The sequence below is a fragment of the Octodon degus genome, unplaced genomic scaffold, assembly GCF_000260255.1.
Source record: "Octodon degus isolate 3935 unplaced genomic scaffold, OctDeg1.0 scaffold00148, whole genome shotgun sequence".
In the NCBI taxonomy this organism is placed as follows: Eukaryota; Metazoa; Chordata; class Mammalia; order Rodentia; family Octodontidae; genus Octodon; species Octodon degus.
The window spans coordinates 3,595,399-3,617,161 of record NW_004524724.1 but is presented as its reverse complement, the minus strand read 5'-3'; the positions used below and the strand labels follow the sequence as shown (position 1 = coordinate 3,617,161).

Here is a 21,763-nt window from a genome sequence, read left to right as displayed (position 1 = left end):
AGCTACACTGCTTAAAGCTGGTTGTCACTTCTCCATACTCGATCTCACCCTCCGGAGCAAACCTCAGGCCAGGGTCAAAGGCACTCTACAGGGGCAACTCGCCGGCCTCCACAGGTGCCAGCCCCGCCAGGGCAGGGACGTCAGCGGGGGCTCGCAGCACATGGGGGCCCCAGCACAATTCCCGGGATGCTCTCCGTTCATCTCACTGCCCAAGCAGTCAGTTCACATTTCTTTGGCGGTTGTTTCATTAAATTTCCCTTACGAGAAAAATTTCAATTTTAATGAGTGTTTTAGAAAAGGACTAAATTTCTCTAAACATAATTGTTTTCAGAGCTTACTAATAATTAATTGCCAATTGTTTCCACTTTGAGTTACCATCATGATAATTTAATAAGATACTCTACGTCAGTTATAAGATCTTTCTTATTATCGCTTACTGACGTGTTATAGGAAGGATTCTTAAGTTCATGAAAATACAAATAAAAGCGAAAAAATAGTTTGGGGAGTTATTCCCTCAAATATGGACAAGTGTCCATCTTCTTTAAAAATTCATCTGCATTGAAGAGCATAAACCAACGTCAAGTTAGTAGCATTTAACTTAGAATTCAAACACCACACTGGCATGTACGTGTTCAGATACTTGTAAACTGACCCAGCAGCTATGAAACAGCAAAACCTAGGGGAGCGCGTAACAGGACAGCGCAGAAGATTATTACGCTTTACATAAATGATGGGTTAGCTACAAGGAGAGAACTAGAAAGAACTGTGCTAGGTTTTGGTTTTACTAGTTTTCTTTTTAAGAAAAATTTCTTAAACACTACATGAGATGCCCATAGGTGGTGCTCTTATACCAGAAACTAAAGTTAATTTCTGGTATGAGCCTCAGAAGTGGAGGAGCAAATTCTTTATCTCCATAGAGCTTGCCCAGAATGAGACATATCACTGTAAGTCAGAATGATTATCTTAAGATTCCCATTTACCATATGCACTGCTCTTATCATTATTTTAAAATATTAATGATTTCTACTAAGGAAAAATAAAACTATAGTATCAAAATTTTTCTCTTTGAATTTCTCATTACTACATACTGATTTGGTTTTCCACATCTGTAACACAGCCGAATTTAAATTTTTTAAAAAATGATTTGATATATAAAACATAAATATATAAATTATATATAATGCTTTGATACATGTACACAGTATATAATATTTAAATCAGGTTAGGCATATATATCTACTATAATATATACATTTTTAATCTTTTATTGATTTATTTGGTACAGGGTCTCACTACACAGCTCAGACTCATAGTGATCCTCCTGTCTCAGCCTCCCCAGTGCTGAGATTACAGGCATGCGGCAACACACCCAGTTTCTTTTTTCTTTTCTTTTCTTTTTTTGCGGAACTGGGGATTGAACTCAGACCCTTGTGCTTGCCAGGGAAGCGCTTATTCCACTGAGCCATCTCCCAGCCCTGCACACCTGGTTTCAGTGGCTGGCTCAGCATGCCTGGGGTTCTGGGGCTGGCACCACGTGTGGTGCTGGGGATTGAACCCATGTCCTTGCACTTGCCAGGCGGGCGATGAGACCACCAAGCTATATCCCCAGCTCATATTTATCATTTCTTTTTTTTATTATTATTACTACAGGTTGAATTTACGGAGTGCTAAGCTAAGTCCCCAGCCTCTTTTTCAGACTAGGTTTCACCAAGTTTCTGTCTTGCTACCCTCCCGCCTCAGCTCTCGAGGAGCTAGGGTTATGGGAGTGCACCATCACACCTGCTGACCCAGTGGCTTTTTAATTAGCACATTTTTGCAAGTGCGATACATGGGCTATGTAGGTAAGTATACACCACCACACACACATTCTCCTCTGTAAGAAAGAATACATTCAGCTGCCAAAGAAACCATTGCACTTCTCCCCGTCTGGGTAAGAGCTCATCTCCACATGGGGAATCTGGATGCTGTCTATTCCATCTGCCTCTTACTGGTTTTGCCTCACTGCAAACCAAACTTGCTGGGTCTTAAAGTTTCTTCACATGTTGAGATAAGGACTTGTTATCTGACCAACCCCAAGGTCTATTTCAGCCTGCAGCCATGTAGCTCTTTCCCTATCACCGTGATGGGTTTCTGCCCTATTTCCAAACGCTCATCAGGATGTATCAATATGTTTTTCATTGCTGTTTCAAAATTTCTTGACTTACTGAAGCCAGACTCCTGATTCTTCCCTTATCTCCACAGAAACCATGCCAGCAGGTGAAAGCCACTGCAGACCAGTCAAGGACAGTGGGTCCTTGCACTCCAGAAGGTACTTGGCCTTTCTGGAGCATGTGACAGTGACATCCTGGCCTTCATGATACTGTTTACCACTCTGCCTTTGCTGACACCTCCCTGGCCCTCCTCTCAGGGGCCACACTAGTTCTCCAACATTACACTCCCTTGCTTAGTCATATACCCAAGTTACTCAGGAGTCTTTGCCTCTTCACACAAGTTGTACGATCTCATCCACTCCTATAATTCCAACTATGATCTATGGTTATAGGCTTAAAGTTCTCTAACAGAAATATTTCAACTTGAAATTCAGTATGATCAGAACAGTTTATTTCCCAAATTCTTCATTCTGTTTCCAGTCTTTAATGGCATAAGCATCATCTGACTGAGGGAAAAGGCAGTTAAGTAAAAAGGAAATTTATTGGGAGGATCCCACAGATAATCTCTAGGTTCTGCAAGACCAGGAAAGGAAATGAAGCATGACATCATCGTGACAAAAAGTGGTAATTTCCAAGCCAAAAACTAACTCATCACCACTTAAGACAATCAAGGCCTGTTTTGCTGCCCACTCTGTGCCCCAATCTTCTAGCTGGCTTTTCTGAGTCTATTTTTTTTTTTAAATTTCACTGCCTTATAAGGGACCTCTTCATCCCAACTTTTGGCACTTTAGTATCAGTATCTAACCTGAACTGTATTTTGATTTTCAGTTTATTATATTTATACTATTTTGTATCTTTTAAAAAATCTGAAGTAGTTTACTGTGATCAATTTGATAAAACCTCAGGATTACTTATATGAGGATTAAAATGCTGTTTATTTTAGTAAGGTCTAACAGCACTGCTGGATTTGTTAGTGGTGGACAAATGCACCACAGGATATGCCTCTGTGTGGTGGACAGCACAACCCAAAGGCTGAACTGAGATGATCACCCTGGCTGCGGAGGGTCCTGGGCTCAGAAGAGGGCAGTGATGGTGAGACTCTCTCTGGACAGCAGAAGCCTGGGGAGGAGGAACTATGCTATGAATGGTGCATTATTTGACAAGGGTAGAAGCCAGGCTAGTGGTGGGGTTGGGAGGCGTACTAAAAACTTTAGCAAATAATCTGTTTTAAAACAGCATATTTATGACATTTTGCTGCTCTGAACCTCACTTTCCTAGATTTTCCTCACCTTCCTTTATAGTACATCAAACCTGACCCTCTTTTAATCACATTCATTCTATCCATGCCTTTTCTATTACTTATACATAATTACTTTAGTTCAGTCTTGATAATTCACCAGCAAAAATTAGTTCGTATATAATTGGCAAATGGAGGAATCTTGCCAGTGTGATGCACAATAGTCTTTATTCTCAGCATGCTAATGATGTGAAATGATGAGTTAGGAGTGTTTGTAGTGAAGAACATGAAACAACCCTACAGAAATGCTTGCCTTTACTGCAAGATGTGATTACTTTCCTGCCTTAACAAGGTGTTTGGCTTCTATATTGGGATATTCTGGGAAGCTGTAAGTGCAGATGGAGATGTGAAAACATTACTCTACATGAAAGTGAAACACCTGACTGAAGACAGATGTGCTGGAATTGTACTTCTGCTTCTGCTTACCTTAGGCTTTGTGAGAGGTAAATGTTTTTAAGGGGAGAAGAATGAACTAGAGCAGATATGGCTGCAGATGTCAATGTTAATAGATACCTGACTGTTAGTGTTTAGATCAGTATTTTGCTACTATCCTATTTGGAACATTATGTGTTTGTAAGTGGTCTGTATTGACATTGCTTCTCACAAAAGCCTTCTTTAAGTGCATGGATTTGAAAAATATGAAGATCCCAGGAATACATACATGATTTTATGTCAGAAATAATGATACTTTAGTCCTTGTTCATTTTGCTTCCTTACTATGTCTCTTAATTGTAAGTATCAACAGTTTGTTCTTAGAATACAAATATCTGCAAAGAAAATGAAGCTACTTTGGTCAATTATTTTTATTTATTTGTTATGTATTTAATACGGGGTCTACAGGGTCTCACTACACAGATGAGACTCATAGTGATCCTGTTTTCAGCTTCCCAAGCACTGGGATTATAGGCATGTGCCACCATGCCCAGTCATTATCTCAGTGCATACCAGGGGCAGGGCTGGCACAACAAATTATTTTTAGACATAAACAAAAATTCAAGTATTTTTAATGATGATACACATTTATACTTTTTATAAATTTCCCACTAATTCCAGAAGCCCCCACATTTAAAGTGTTTCCAAATGTTCATTAAAAAGAGCAACTTCGCTACTGGGCAGCATTCGCTACTAGGCGCAATGACTGGGTTATCTGACAGACATGCCCAGGCCCTTTGATCTGTATGGATCTAGTAGGCAGGACAGCTGGAACAGAAATCAAAAGACATTCTCACCAAGGTAGTAGTTAAGCTACACTAGAAGGCTACACAAAATATATACTGTCTTTATCATGAACACTATCAAGTAAGAGAAGTCACTTAAGAATGAACAGAAACTCTGATAGATTTCTCAATAAGATCTTGATATTAGTTTCTTGGTTTAAAAACACAAAGATCTCACTGTATAGTTTAGAAAATGGAACAACTGATTAAGATATTTATGATTAGAGCTTAACTATTTATAAAAGACAAGGTATAATTTCTTGTTCCATGGATGAAAAACTGGGTTTCTTTTCAATTGACACGAAGTGACAGTTTATGACAAAAAAAAGTTGAGACAAAAGGAACAGGAAATTAGTATGCCTTTGGTGTTAATGAATCACAAAATAAAACAGAAGTAAAAGCCAGCTTTGTCCACTGACCACCTAATTGGGTAACAAATATAAAGGGCACAACAGAAGTAAAAATAATGTATACTTTCACAGAAATTGTATTTTTGAAACAATGATGCAGATTATTAACTGAATATAAAAAACGTAATGCTTATTATGGCAACGTAAAACCCTATGCAGTACTAAGTGATGTGTTGCATGGCCACAGTAATTTAATCAGAATGTCACTTGTGACGTTAAATATATGGTATAAAACAAAAAATGGGCTGGTGAGACAGTTCAGCGGTTTATAGCGCCTGCTCAGGCAACCTCGGTAGGTGCAGGGGACCGCGGTTGAATCCCTGGCACCACATGCCGTGCCAGCCCTGCCCTCAGGGTGGGCTGAGCAGACCCCTCTCCAAACAAACAAACAACAGAAAAGAAGCTTTGCCAAAAAAATTTTATAAGCATAGACAGGGAGGGTTATATCTAAGAACACAAGACTTCTTCCACAGAACAGAAGCAGAGACAGCTGAAGTAAAAAAACATGCTCCAGGGGCCGGGGAGATGGCTCAGTGGAATAAGCGCTTCCCTGGCAAGCTCAAAAACCTGAGTTCAATCCCTGGTTCTGCCAAAAAACAAACAAAAACAAAAAGAAAACCAAGAAAAACATGCTCCAAACTCATTAGAAGAATGCAACGAGCTGGTTCCAAGAGACATGGTCAAGCCAAGGTGGATGGACTATGTGTGGAAGGGACGTGGTTCAAGATAATGGTGAAGATTACCCTGCAGTGCTTTAACCCATGGTGAGGCAAAGAGAGCAGCTGAAAAGGAATGTTTTTTACATAATTTTACCTAACAAAATTTCACAGTGAATAAAAGCTCACCTTGTTCACAAGCAAAGGATAATATTTATAGTTAACAGTGGGCACTATCACTATCATTTGGCCACCCAATTTTTCAGAGTATAGGATCTTACAAATACTAATTCTACCTTGGAGGATGAATACAAGAACATATGCAAGTGTTTGAAATATTTATAAGAAGGCTTTGCTTTCATTGTAAAGAAATGTACTTTTAAAAATACCAACTCTGAAGCCATCAGTAAGCAAATGGTGAGTGTCAACTGGCCGTACAGGATGAGAGCCAGAACAAGTGTGCTGGGCTGGGAGATAACTCAGGGGCTTAAGTGCCTGCCCGGCAAGTGCAAGGTCCTGAGGTCCATCCCCAGTACCAAAAAGGAAAAAAAAAAAAAGGGGTGTGCAGTCAGTTAGCCCTGTGATACGTGCAAAGTGCTCCACGCTGTGCAAGCAGTCCGAGGTGCCAGGACACGAGCAGCCATCAGTGTGGATCAGACCTGCGCACCCATGGTTAATGGAGGACAGCAGCAGAAAAGCCACCCGAGGCTGAAGAGGTTCTGGAGCACGGTGGAAGTTCACAGTGCATGAATTTGAGACCTGTGAGTACTATCCAAGTGAGACGCACATGGGGTCCGTAGACCCCACGGCCAATGACAGTGTTGAAAACTGAGCACATCTTCCCGGTCAGGTTCTTCTTTATTCTCCTATCTTTCCTTACTCTTACCAGTATCATCCCTACTTAACAGGAAGGAGAAACAAGCACAGAGAAATACAGCAGTTTTCCTAAGAAACACTAGTAAGTGCCATAGCTGGGAAGGCATGTGAGCACCAGCCCCTAGAAACTGTCTTCAGCACAGAAGACCTTCCCTCCCCCTCCCCCATGAGGATGCCACAGTGCGTGGAGGAACGTCCACGGGGGTTAAAGGATTTGCTTCGGTAGAATTCCATCAATGACCAAAGCCATCTATTCTGAATAAAACACGGAGAGACGTTATGAAATCTATGTAAGTAACAGAAAAAGGGGACAATTGGTTTTAAAGCATCTGAAGGCTGACTCCTATTCACTAGAACTTTATCTAGGACAGCAGGCAGGACCGAAGCACTTCTTAATTTCTTGAACTGAAAGATTTTATAAACAGCACCTGGGCCAGGGAGATGGCTCAGTGGAATAAGCGCTTCCCTGGCAAGCACAAAGGTCTGAGTTCAATCCCCGGTTCCACAAAAAAAAAAAACAAAAACAAATCAACAACAACAACAACACACACACATACACACACACACACACACACAAAACAGCACCTGCTGTGATTCAGATCTTAAATCCCTTCCCAGGGGCGCAGGTGCCAAGGCTAGGTGACCATCAGTGCAGGGCACCTCTGGAAGTAGGGAACCTTCAGGAGATGCAGCCTGGGGCCAGCAGTGTGGCGGTCTAAAATTATTGTCCAAATCAATCTTTGCTCCTTATAAATTGATGACCTCAAGTACTTTGTCACAGCTATGGAAAGCTAACAGGGCACCGTCCTAAAACTACCTTCACAGACAGTAATATGAGGAAGATGCTTAGGGCCTGGAATCAAATATTTGAATGAGGGGATTAAGTGGAGGCTGAGGAAGACAGTTTTTAAAAAGGAGTAGCTAGAGAAGGGAAAAACAGTGACTAACAAAATTGGTAGCACTCTTGAGGATATTAGTATGGACAGAGTGTAGGAGGCAAGCACGCTGACGCAGAATCTATGGATCACTGAAAACCCAGGACTGGCAATCTACCAAATACTGAGATCTGTAAGAAGTTAAAGTGCTGTATTAGCCCTCTGTCAGTCTGTAGCAAGGAAGAGATGACTTCACTCTGAAAGACTTTCTCTTCCAGCGTGATTGTGGACTTTGCTGCCTATAGCTAGTGTGCTTATTTGACCCTTTGTCATGTAGATTCCAAGTGGTAACTATGCTGAACTCTGTCATAAAAGAAATGTCACAACAGTCACCCCACCACAAATAGGAAATTCTACATCCCACTGTTTATAATTTACATGAGAAACTCTCCACATTAGTGCATCAAGAAATGAATATGATGATCTAAGGCCCGCTGAATTTTAGTTGGCTATTAGCGCTAATTAAGGTAGATATTACTTTGGTTTCTTGAAGATTACTAATGTCCAGAACAAAAAACAATAATAGTTACCTGGAAGTAAAATAAAACACAAAAAGTCAGAGGAAGCCTAAAATATAACAAAAGGGAGAAGGAAAAATAGCTAAATAGGGTCCAAATTCTAAAGAGACAAGGAGAGCACCTCATGGTAGATGCGTCAGGGGAGCAAACTGCTCACCTCAGCAGGAGCCAGGGAGCAAGAGGAGGGTCCAAGGTAGCCCTTCCCCCTGTCCTTACCTTTCAGTGGTCTACCACTCCCAAGAGCGCTGTCCTGAGGAGCCACTAGCACACACACCTTTGAGGACACTTATTCCAACTAGAACACTCACTAAGGGGCTTCTTAGTGCTTGCAAGCCAAATCCATGCCTTGGCAAAGGTAGTGGTAACTAACATGGAAGCACACTCTGCAGGATTATCTAAAAGTGGCACGGTGGACAAGGAAACATATGAAACTTGCTTTTACACATTCTTGAGTCAGCCCACATGGTGGGTAGGATGCCAACATCCAGCAATTTCACTCCCACCACTCAAGTATCACACACTGTATGGTACAGCTACCCAGGTGTACAATTTGCTCATTTTAGGGACTGTTTATGACTCCAACATCATATACAGCATATAAAGATCCTGTTACAAACAACTGTTCAATAAACATTTAATAACACATAAACACATTGCTTATATAATAGTGACATTTCATATTATTGCATAATAAAATATTAATATGATTAAATATCACTTATGCTAATTATATTATCAGGATTGGTTTTTCCCTAAAATGTAATAGCAACGTTCACTCAAAAGCTGAAGAAGCTCATGAACAAACTTTGTAAAGGCAGGCAATGACTCTAAACATTAGCAGCAACCTATTCTAACCTGTGTTGATTTTTTTTTAAAGATGCACTGTCTGGTATTTCTACTTACTTTCTTCAGTTAAAGGAGTTTCTTGAATTATATGTTCTCTTTCTTTTATTCACTGGGAAACAGAAAAAAAATAGTATATAGCACTGGGGAAGACAACCAGTGGATTTCTTTCTAGTGACTTTAGCAAAAGGTTCAAGTGCCTGATAGACTATTTTAAAATAGGTAAGATGCCAATAATCCTGGATCTGCTGTTGATATGACTTTTATACATTTAAAAATCAACTATAAGCTCTTAACAAGTAATTATTGCTTAAGATTTCTGGTCAGATTATTAAGAAACTCTTAAAAATTCTAGAATAATGTTTTATTAGACTAGATGATTTTCCTGGAGACTTCAAAATACCACATTATAACCTTCAAACTGAAACCTGTGGTCCTAAAAGCATCTAACTACATTGATCTAGCGAGTCTACACCACACAAAATGCTGACTGATCTGTAAGCAAATCAACTTAAAAGTTAGAAAATGCAGGCTGATTTAAAAATCCAAAACTAAATGATAAGCTGTAGGAAGCTGTAAGGCCAGCAGTGTGCAAGGCTAGTAAGCCCTAGAACAGTAGTTGTAAAATACACACACACACACACACACACACACACACACACACACACAGGGGAAGACTGTGATAGAATAAAACTCCCACAGAATAGAGAACAATGCTCAAAAACCACTTCAAGTTGCACTCTGCCACTCTATTAACAGGACAAGGGCTGAGGAACTTCCTAGGTAACGTTTTTTTCCTCAAGTCTCAGAAATGTCAGTTTTGGCTATTAAAGATTTCAAATGCAGACGCGAGATTACGCTATGCTCAGACTTTCAAGCACAGAGGTTAAAAGACAGGAACATTCAGAAGCTTTATCAGTGAATCAGGAATAATATATTAATCCTCACATGTAAAAACAAAATTTTCCACTGAGAAAATGGCAAGCCCCAGTATCTGCTCCTGCTCACTGTCAGAAGTTGGGCCAGTGATATAACTCAGTGGTGTAAGCAGCTGTTGGGCAAGTTCAAGTTCCCAAGTTCGATCCCTGATACACACACACACACACACACAAAGACACTTTAGGCCACATCTTACCTAAGTATAAAGGAAAGCTGACCTCAACCCTAGGCCATAAATTAAAAACAGTCAATAACACTTTTCCTTTTTTAACAGAATGGGGAAAAGGAAAGATTGGATGTTAACAGAAATACACTAAGGAAAAAAAAAAAAAAAAAACACCCAAGAATGCTCTAATATATTCCAAACAGCTATGTAAATTGACACACCTCTTTTCTTTCCTTTCTTTTCTGCCTTTGGTACTGGCAATCAAACTCAGGACCCTGCACTTGCCAGGCAGGTGCTTATGCCGCTGAGCTATCTTCCCAGCTCCACAATTCTTTTTTGAAAACATCTGTCAAAAGGTTTCCGGAGTCATTAAATTATTTATGACCTTTGATACAATAATTCTAATTCTGAAAATTTGTTGGAGGGAAATATTCTTAGAAATAAAAAAGGCTAGATATTCATTAGTAACATGATCCAGACCAAGGAAAATTCACTGGAAACAAAGATACACATAAAAATATTAATTATAAAATAGCTATTTAAGGGAACTTTTATGCAGGCATTAAACACCAACACCAACAAAAATAAAATGTATTCTATAAAATGTTACATAGAAAGGGCAGGAGATAAAATTATAATTCAAGTGAATAAAGAACTATTTCACAGTAGGCAGAGGACAAATGAAATTATAATATTAGCAATTAAACTAGGAGAGTAGGGTAAACGATAGACTTTCTTTCTTTCTTGTATTTTAGTACAGGGTCTACAGGGTCTCACTATGTGGATCAGACTCATAGTGATCCACCTGTGTTCAGCCTCCCAAGAGCTGGAATTACAGATGCACACCACCAAGCCCAGTCTCAGTTGCTGTCTCGGTGTGCCCTGGTAGTGGGGCCAGCACAGCATGCCCAGGATCGAACCCTGGCCACTGTGACTGTCTAAACAGGCGCTTTAATCTGCTGAGCTCTTTGGCCAGCCCAATGAGTGATTTTCTTAATCTTTTTGCTTTTTAAATTTTTCTAAGTGTTTAATGAAGCTCTTATAATGTATAAAGAGAATTTGTGAAAACAAATGTCATTTAGGAGTAATCAAGGGTAGAGAGAACATTATCAAGTATTGATTCAATTTGATATAGATTACAGAGAAAATTTAAAGTAGATAATTTAAAAAGTCAAATATATTTGTTAATGTGTGCACAGAACTTGTTATAAATCAACCTAGACTAAAATGTTGCATTCTGTGTAGCAGATAAGCCATAATTTAACTATTTAAAATATTTGGAATATTATAAAAGAAAACAGCATGTTTTTAACTTATTTTTTAAACATTAAAATAACCATTCCACTTTCTCATAGACATAATTAAATTGACAGTTTCTATAATTTCATGATTTTTACATATTAGACTTTAAAAATATCATTTGTCTTTTCTTATCTCTCTGTTATAAAAGGGGATTTAAAATTTTGGTCCTTGAAAGTCACAAAGAAAAACAAATTAAAAATAAGATTTCATTCAATAGTTCTTTCTCATTACATAACCCCTAGATATCATTTTTGATAATTTAAGATTTCTTATGCCATCTTGTAGCATATCAACCAGACAAAGGGTAGAATTCTTTCTCTTGGCAAGGATTTGAGGAGGAAGAAAACAGGAGTGAAGAGAACAGAAACAAGGTGTTTCAAGCATGGGAACCCAAACTATATAGTCAATCAGAAATTAATAACCCTCCCCCAAACTGGCTGAGTAAATAAAACAAAGGACTTACGAAAATAAAAAAATTAAGTCATTCAAAATATTCAATTAATATCAAATCATTCACTAAACATTATAATTATGCTTTTTATAAATTCATTATCTAGCTTAGTTTGGCCATTATCCCATTAAGCACATAATGCAGCTGCACTCGCACGTTCTCGGCTCTGTCAAGTACGTTCCAGGAAGAGTATTCAGCTCACTGCTCACACCTGCCTTACTTGTTGCAAGGTCCTGACCAAGTGTTTCCACGTGTGAAGACAACAATGCAGCACCTGTGGACAGGAGGACTCCGTCTCCTCTGCCAAGGCACTCAGGGCTTTGTCCCTGGTGACAATGTAATTTAGAGACAGCACGTTCCCACTTTCCAAGGTCTTGGTCTGGACAACAAACTACCTAACAAGTCAGCATCACTGTCACTGCTCACACCGTCTGTCAGCAGACTTCTCAAAGTGCAGGTGAGTGCTGCAGGGCCTTGCACACCTGCACAGCAGCCGAGGAGGAGGAAGGGGCTGGCAGCGCGCCCTTTCCAGGCTGGCTGATCCTGCAGGAAGGCAGATCCCACTGAAGACTGGCTCCCGTGTACATCAACCCTGAAGGGACTCTTACTTCTCCAGGCCAGGGAAAGTTTCAGAAAGCTCAGAAACGCTTATAAAGCTGACATCCACAATGCTCAAAAAAACAAAAACAAAAACACTAAAAAGTTCCAAAGTCTGAATGTTTTTGAGTGTTGACACGATGCTCAAAAACTTGTACTTTAAGCATGTTAGATTTTAGATGCTTGGATGGATAATCAGTGAAGCTTATGCTAGTATTCTAGAGTTCAAAAGAATTCAAAACCTTGCATTTCAGATAAGGGATAATCCACCTGTGCTACATTAAACATTTAGTTTATAGCTCCACACCAGCCAAAGAAATAAATATAGTAAGTCTGTGTACTCAAAAGCACTCGGAGACAGCATCCATTTTTAAAAACCATATAAATAGAATAAACTCCAGGCATTACTCTTTTCACTCCACAGAAGGATGATTTTTTTTTTTTTTTTTTTTTTTTGCAGAACTGGGGATTGAACTCAGGACCTTGCGCTTGCCAGGGAAGCACTTATTCTACTGAGCCATCTCCCCGGCCCCAGAAAAATGATTTTGTAAGACCAGCCATCAGAAGAAATGATAATTCCTTAATGAGGTTTTACTGATCTCTTAAATGAAGTCTTATTTTGTTTTTGCAGTGGTGGGGATTGAACCTGGGCCTCACATGGTAGGAAAATGTTCTACCACTGAGTCACACCCTGAATAGAGTTTTGTTTTTAAATATACTTAATTATAGCAAAAATTTTGTTACTAGCTAAACAGTGTCACCCTCAGAACTCCCATGTTAAAGTCCTAACACCAGTACTTTGTAATGTGACTGCAAGTGTAAAGAGGGCTTTTAATGGGGTGATTAAGTTAATGTGAGGCCACACTGGTGGACCCTCATACAGAAGGACTAGGGGTCCTTATAGGAGAAATTAGAACACAGGAATGAAAGAAGGCCCAGAGGAAGTGAAGTAAAATGGCAGCTACCAACAGAGAAGCAAAGAAGCCGAAGCCTCCAACAGGCTGATCTTGCATTTCTCATTTTCCAAATCATGAGCAGATACATTTATGTTGCTTTCTCTGTGGTGCTCTGTTATGAAGCCCAAACAAACTAATACATATTTCCAAATAGATGTCTGAAATTCATTTGTAAATGACAAAAACTTAAAACTAAAACATCTGCATAATTCAAAGTGAATTTCTGCTGGTTTTTCAAATAGGAATTTATGTAAGAGTCACTTTAATGTTCAACAAGAGCATGGTAGTTTGATCTCATGCAAAAATAAAAGTATGAGTGGATGCAAAATTCAGAATTTGAGTAGATACTGGATCTGTCTAACCCTTTGCAAAGTCCATATTAATCTGCCTAACTCAGCAAAGCAGTATTTTGCAGATGATTAATGCATATAAAATCATACCCAAGCAGCAAACAGAAAGGCCAACTGGGTTCTACTGTAACACAGTACAAAAACTTTACCGATCTGGTTTCAGATTCCACTTTGCAAAAGCCTTTTAACTATTACTTATTGAATTTTGGCATATTCACAAATACTTGAAAAAAGTTACTAAAACATTCCTTTTCCAGGCCAGGGAGACAGCTTGGTGACTTAAGTGCCTGCCTGGCAAGCACAAGGACCTGGGTTCGACTCCCAGTGCCACATGCTGCGCTGGCCCTGAAGCCAGGCATGGTGGCTTTGGGGAGGCTGAGATAGGAAGATCACTATGAGTCCCAGCTGTGTAGTGAGACCCTTTACCAAATAAATACATTTAAAAAATTTTTTTTAAAAAACACTACTTTTCCAATTACAGAGCAGCTGGATCTCTTTACACATGTTAAATAAAACACACTGCAAGACTGCAGAAACATGTGAGAATCCAGCTATTTTCTAAAGTTCATCATTAAAGATCACAAAATTATAAACAATGATATCATTTAGTGGTGCTTTGTTTTGGAAAATAAACATTTCATAAAACTATGTTACTGATGTAACATGCAACTGGTTTACTACTTTATAATGAATTTGTAAGTTTTAAGATAATTTCTCTTTTAAAAAGAATAATGCACAATCTTTAAAACAAGAGCAGGCAGAAAAACAGGGAAAAACAAAATAAAACAAAGTGAAATGTAAAAACATAGATGATATTAATCTTCTAGCATGAATAATCACTTTACATGTAAATAGTTTAACTCAGTATCTAATACAGTAAATATGATAGTCTATATACACAGAAACTCGACTCCCAGGTTCTAAACTAATTCACTCCCTCTTAAGACTTCCATGCTGAAGACCTAACTCCCAACATGACTGAGCACTTTTTTAAATTAAAAACAACAACAACAACAAACAGTTGAATGGACAGAGAGTAAGGATGTAACTGAGGCTAAATCAGAGTGTGTTCCCATCCCCAGAATTGGTGTCCGCCTAAGAACAGGAAGAGACAGCTGTTTTCTTGTCCAGGCTGACAGAAAGGCCAGGGAGGCCACAGGAGGTAGTCCTTCCTACCCAGGGCCAGGCTCTCTGGGGGCTACTCTTTGAAATTTCAGCCTCCCGAACAGTGATGAAATTAGTGCCGGTCCTTTATGCCACTCACGATGTTTCTGCTATGCATCCCTAAAAGTCAAACAGTTCTCCATAATGTTGACCCCAAGACCAAAATCTTGAAAAGCACTGAATCAGACAATAACCATTTAGTTGTATAAATTAAAATGTGCTTAAACATTCTTGATAGTTGTAACTTGGAAAAGTATCGTAGTTCTCATTAGCCAAAATAGAAAGTAAAAAGGACACAAGGTCATCCTTAGGATAACCTTACTTTTACTTGAGGCATGTACTTATATACCACTTGCATGTATATGCAAAAAGTAAAAACCAAAGAGAAAAAATTAACACAGATAACAGAGGCACCCATTACATTTTCAGGTTAACCAGGCTGATGCTTACAGTACGTGCTAAGTCTATTAATTTTTTTTTTTTAATTTAGTATAGGGCCTACAGGGTCTCACTACATAGATTGGACTCGTAGTGATATGCCTGTGTTCAGCCCCCCAAGAGCTGGGATTATAGGCATATGCCACCACGCCTAGTCTCAATGGACATCTCAGTGTGTCCTGGGGGTGGGGCCGGAATGGCAGGCCTGGGGATTGAATCCCCCCCACTGCGTCTGCCTAAACAGGCACTTTAATCCACTGAGCTATTTGGTCAGCCCTTCACTTTCCCTTAATAAAATAAGAGGAAAAAAATCAAATATTAAGACGTAATCAAATCAATAATTCATAAATACACGGCCCGGGGAGATGGCTCAGTGGAATAAGTGCTTCCCTGGGAAGTGCAAGGGCCTGAGTTCAATCCCCGGTTCTGAAAAAAAAAAAAAAAATAATAATAATAATAATTCATAAATACACTAATTTTTTAACCACATAAAACTTAATATATGGAAATAAACCATTAATAATTAGTCATTGGTAATTACAAACTATTTCAGTGCATGCAAAAATATTTTCTCTTCTTCCAGTGACCATAACAAATATGGTAACAAGAGCTGTAGATAGTCTCTGGCAAGTGCAAAGGCCTGAGTTCAATCCCCGGTTCCACCAAACAAAACAAAACAACAACAAAAAAAAAAGAGTCGCAGATAGAAGTCATGTAAGAATGAAAATTTAATTAGAAAAGAACTTCTAAGCAATAAAGTTATAAAAGCATAGATGAGATTAAAAAATGCATTTACCTCAATGAGTTTTTTTACTTTCATGGACACAAGAATGTTCTTGGCTTGCCTTTATTAGCAAATAAACTGCACACAACAAATGCAACAGTTTTATGTAGAGCAATACTCTAACCTAAAAATTAAGCAAGATGCTTAATTTCCAATCTCTGAAGCTCAAGGATACCATTCAAAATTACACTTAAATTTTTTAAAGATATTTATTTGGTACAGGGTCTTGCTACACTGCTTGGACTTATAGTGATTCTCCTGTCTCAGCCTCCCCAGCACTGGGATTACAGGCCTACATCACCATACCCGGTTTTGGTCTCCAGCACAGTGCACTTGGGCTTTTGGGGCCAGCACAGCATTGTACCAGGGATTGAACCAGGTCCTTGCACTTGCCAGGCAGGTGCTTAGACAGCTGAGCTATCTCCCTAGCCCCAAAATTACATTTAGTAAATTTTTTTTCACATAACTCTTTATGAAAAAAAATACTAACTGAACTTGTGTATAACTTTTTTCTTGGTTTAATGTTTACATGAAGAAATAATTATGCAGAATTTTGGAAAAGTATAATCAATCCATGGGCATGTATCATTTTTATCTTATGAGTTTCTCCATGTTTCACCTACTTCATTCCTTATTACATGCTGTGAAAAGCAGTAATAGTTCTTACAGCCAAATATCACTTTGTAAGATACCAGGTGGCTTTCAATATTTACCATATAAGTCATGCATGAAATTTAAACATTACAAAAAATGACTTACCAGTTGACACTCCTGAAATATGCACATTTTCAGAATGTTCTGCAAGAGCGCCACTTCCTAAAATTAAACATAATGAATAAACTAATTTCCAAGATAAAACTTACAAAAACTTTCAGATCCTTCTTTAAAAGGCAAATAGCTATGTAGAACTACATTTAATATTCAGAAACTAAAATTTGTGAAGTAATATTTAAAATACTAGGAAACCCCAACTCCTAACAGTAGTAGTAAAAAATGAAACATTTTGAAAATCACAATACACTGTTAAAGGTCAAATATACAGATGTGATTAACACCAAAAGAGCTACCACCTAGTAATTAAAAGAGAACTCAACATTATTACCAGAAAAGAGAACCATCTATTTCAATAGCTTTCTCCTTTCCACTGACCAGAAGTAACTTCTTTCTACCCAGAAATTACTGACTGTTCTGACCATTACTGACAGTTCTAGCACTGATTCCTGAGTCATGCTGGATTAAATTCAATATTTCTAGTGCTCTGACTTCACCTCTCTCCTTATAAACTTCTCTCTCATTTCTCCCTTTGTCCTTTGTAGCTACTTTGGGTGACAGTGTGATACACCTGTGTCCTCTCCATGCCCAATGAGCCCTGTCCTCGTCAGCAAGTCACTGCTTTGAGCTAGTCTGCTGTGTTTGCGGCTCTTCATGCCCCCCACCCCAGCTGCTATGCAGAGGGCTTGAGGATGAAGTGGCCGCTCAGTGAGTGCGACGCTATGGAGGGTCCAAACGTGGGCCAGGAAGGGGATCGAGCGCAACCCGTGAATGCTGTTCTTTCGATGGTACTGATTAAAGCTGGTGATTGTCACAATGTATTCCCTCTATGACCAGGTTAAACCTATAGCTCTGGTTGTTGGCACCCAATCAAAACAAAACAAAACAAAACAAAACAAAACAAAACAAAACAAAACAAAAGCATGTCTCTTACAGCAAGTAAAATCAGCCAGGGCTATAGTGTGATTACTCAAGGGCCACACATGCTGGTACTGTTTTTTAAAATAATGTCTTGCATTATTGTTTCCTAAATCTTTCAATCTTTTGTCACCAATGCTCACAGACTGAGCATGACAGCCTTGTGTCCTACTTTAGAAGTCCTTGATTTTCTATAAGTTGCTCCAGAATTGTGCACACAGAAACATTCAAATAACTTATTGAATGCCATCCTAATAAAAGTGTGGTTCTAACAGAACAGCTTTTATTGCCTCAAATGAATGTGAGCAGTGTCCCTTTATGTACTCATCATGTGAAAGGTATCTTTTTCTTTACTTACATTATGTGTAAAGGTATCTTTTCTTTACTACTTTCCTCTATCACCTTTCCTCCCTCCCTCCCTCCCTCCCTCCCTCCCTCCCTCCCTCCTTCCTTCCTTTCTTCGCAGTTCAGGCTGGCTTTCAGCTCACTTTGTAGTCCAGGCTGGTCTCAAACATGCAACGATTCTCCTGCCTCAGCCTCCCAAGTACACCGACTGCCTGCTACCTCCAAAGTTTTCTCTCTTGTTTGTTAGCTGGATCTGGCATGGCAACTGCTCAGGCATCCAGACACAGAAAGAGTTCTACTCAGAGGAAACGGACCAGGAGAAACTCAGGAGGCGTGGGCAGGACTCTCGTGGTGGCTGGAAGCAGAGCGAGCACTGCTGTGACTAGCAACTTTTCCTTTGCTGCAGCTCTCACCTCTGACTGCTGGAGTGCTGTAGTCGCCTCCCTGCATGGAGCTGCTCCCTGTGGGCACAGTGCCTGGTGCAGAGCCAGGGATGGAGAGCTGGCGACGAGTATGCGTGAGATGTCATGACGGCGACTACAAAATCGCACCCACTAAGCACTTAATAAAAGTGTCAGGCAAAAGCCCTGAGCAGGTATTTATTTCTGTAGTTCTGTAAAGTACATTACTAAAGAATAAAATAATAGTAACAAAACTACATTTTCACTAACTATTGCTGTACCCTTCAAAATGAAAAGAACTGCTATGCTTTCTCAGTTAATAATGACAAAGTAGAAAGGTGAAATAGTTGACTAAGCCATAGTTAGTATATAAATAAGCCGGATCAGAGTCACTTGATCAAGTGCGGTGTGCTAAGACCACGTAAGTCACAACTGCTTTTTCCCAGCATTGCTAAACACTATGTACATAGATCTGAAACTACTAGAACATGACTATCCATCTCTTTAACATACATTTTACTCATAAAAAATAGGTAGCAAATGCAAAGAAGCAGATTCAACGAAACACCTGTCAAAGTCAGCCAACGATTACAAATTGCTTTAACCCTTGCTAATCACAAGTACAAAAACAGGACTGGGTGCACTGGGATGCACCTGACACCAAATCAGGATTTAACAAGGTCCTCTCCTATCCTCAGTAATCTGGGTGTCCACCACAGTTTGGGCTTAAGCTTTATACTTCTATGTTCTACACAGCCATGAATACAAGGTATGTCATCTGTGGTGCTACCATTTCTGTGTCAACAGACCTGTCACCTTCACAAGTGGCTCCTGGAGAGGACTGGACCAATGGGGAGCTGTCATCAGCTAAATGTGAGCTTAGGAGGTGGGCCTGGTCTCTGTCTCTCTCCCCTCACTCCCCACCTGGCTTTCCAGTCGCATTAAGGGGGCTTTCTCCATCACAGCCTTCCCCATGCCATCCATACCTCGAACTAGCCCACCACAGCCTGAAACCTGAAATCAGGAGCCAGCTAAATAATTTCCTCCTTTAAATTGTAAGTGCTGAGAATTTTGTCCTACCAGTGGGAATTCTGACTAAATTCCCTTAGTCTAATATCCTTATAGTAGCATATAAAACTTTTGAGTTTTTTATTAGGTGTATTTTATACATTAAGTCTTCCCAGTGCCACACAGTCCAAAGGAAGCCCCTGCAAGGGTGGAAATGTTCGTACAGAGAGCAGTCTAGTACTAATTAACCCGACTATAATCTGAAATGGCTCCTGTGGCCAGAGGCTGCCATATTAAACAGACAGCTCTGAAACCAAGCATCAATTTGCGGGAAAAGCAGAGGATGAGGGACATTTTAGAATCACACTGTAGAACACTGCAAAATCCAGACTGAAAAATTCTAGAGGAGAGTTTTTTCAACATTTATATGGTAAAACTTTTCAAAAGGTTAAAAGGTTTGAGAAAGAATTTAAGAAATTAAAAACAGCTTAAGGGAACGATCAAATACTTACAAAGTGTGGGTTGTATGTGGATTTTAATTTCATAAACATTTATGACATTCATGAGATGACTATAAATTTAAATTTCTAAAATGAAGTCCAGGTACAACAATTCCTGGGGTGATGAATGATACATTTATTAAAAAATGAACACATCCTATCCCTTAGAACGGTTCTCTAAAATACTAATAGATGAAATAAATGATGCTTATTGTTTTCTTTAAAAGGAGTAAGTAGCAAGAGATGAGAGCAACAAATGACACAGGAGATGAGCTCTGGTTTTATATAGCTGTTGGGGGCCTAAAGGTTTGGGGTGTGGAATATCCATTATCCCATTTATCTTTTACCCAAATATTCAAAATTTTCCATCACAAGCAATATGAAAACTGGAAAAGACTCTCTCTGATAGTATATTATACTATTTATGTGAAACAGAAAATGCTATATAGATTTATACAAATGACTTAGGTATCTTAAAATATGTAGGTATCCTAACATTGGGTTTAACATCAGATATGTTGTTTTATTGCCCTCAGTATCGTAACCTACTGCCTTAAACACGTAAATCACATTAAAAAACACCTTTCTGATAACTTGTTACAGTTGTACGCTTTTTAATTTGAGCATTAGAAGGAACTTTACAGTTATATATAGAAATTATGTGAGAAGACAAAAACAGAAAGGACTCAAAACTGAGGTCTTAAAAGCCTCAAATTTTACACTGCAGCCTGACTATCACCTTTTATTTGTGATGATATATATCCAGAAAACAAAGCCAGGCAAAGCGCACATAAAAACAATTTTTATGAGCACATGTTTGTAGCACAAAGTGATTATAGCCATAGGTGGAGTTAATACATGTCTATACATTGATTCTTGATTCTTTCTACTTTCACTTGCCCTCCCCTTCCTCCATCTCTTCCTTTTTAACTACTAATATAAGTCTTACTCCCAAGACCCAAGAAGGCCTGCTAGAAGGCTAGGCCGAATGGCAGCGGGCTCATTTTACTTTGTTATGTGTCAGCAGATCTAAAATCAAAGTGTGCAGAGTGGCTGCTTTCTCATTCTCAAAACCACTGTTAACTCTTGGTCCTCTGTTAAAGGAGGTCCTATGGATCAAGTCCTCATCTACAAAGACTGCTGTCCTGTAACAGGGCCAGACACCACAGGTAGCGGCCAAGAAGACGCTTCAAGCTGGAGCAAAATTCTTAGCAGCAGCCAACCTTGACAGCACCCAGCTCTCAGACTTCCAACCTCCAGAACCAAGAGAAAATGATCTTCTACTGTTTAAACCACAGCCTGCCATTCTGTTGAAAACAAACTAACACTTACACTTTTTCCAGGTAGAGCTAGACCAAGACGTTTGAGAATCCTTTGAAAGTGTGGGGAGAATTCAGTGCATTTTTTTCTAGGAAAGGCTCCACAGTGCCTCACAAATAATTATGATTTACTTCCTGCCAAAAAGATTAAGAAATTGCTGGGAGATACATTTATATTTTCTTTTTTTTTAAAAAAAGTTTTATTGATAAACAGCAATGAGACAGTTTCAAATGTAATCAGAAGTACAGTTTCAACAAATAATACACTGCATATATCCTATTTACAAACACCATTAGAACAAATCATTCTATTCATTAAAAGAATGCAGCTATATATCTATCCTAACCACTTTGAATACACAGATACAAAATGGACATTCATCTGTATACCCCATTTTTTCTAAGTTCCATTATTGAATATTATAGGGGTGTAAACTCAGCAAAATATTCTA

At 39.1% G+C, this 21,763-nt stretch overlaps 1 protein-coding gene across 1 annotated transcript in view; it reads right to left on the bottom strand.

Annotated features, from left to right (window-relative positions):
- Lrp12 (LDL receptor related protein 12) overlaps positions 1 to 21,763 on the bottom strand; it is a gene marked incomplete at its 5' end in the record, with an annotated part of 60,919 nt that overhangs the window by 24,895 nt on the left and 14,261 nt on the right. Inside the window, one exon of the mRNA XM_023702341.1 lies at positions 16,809 to 16,865. Within this exon, the coding sequence (XP_023558109.1) occupies positions 16,809 to 16,865 (57 nt within the window). The remainder of the gene's footprint in view (positions 1 to 16,808; positions 16,866 to 21,763) is intronic.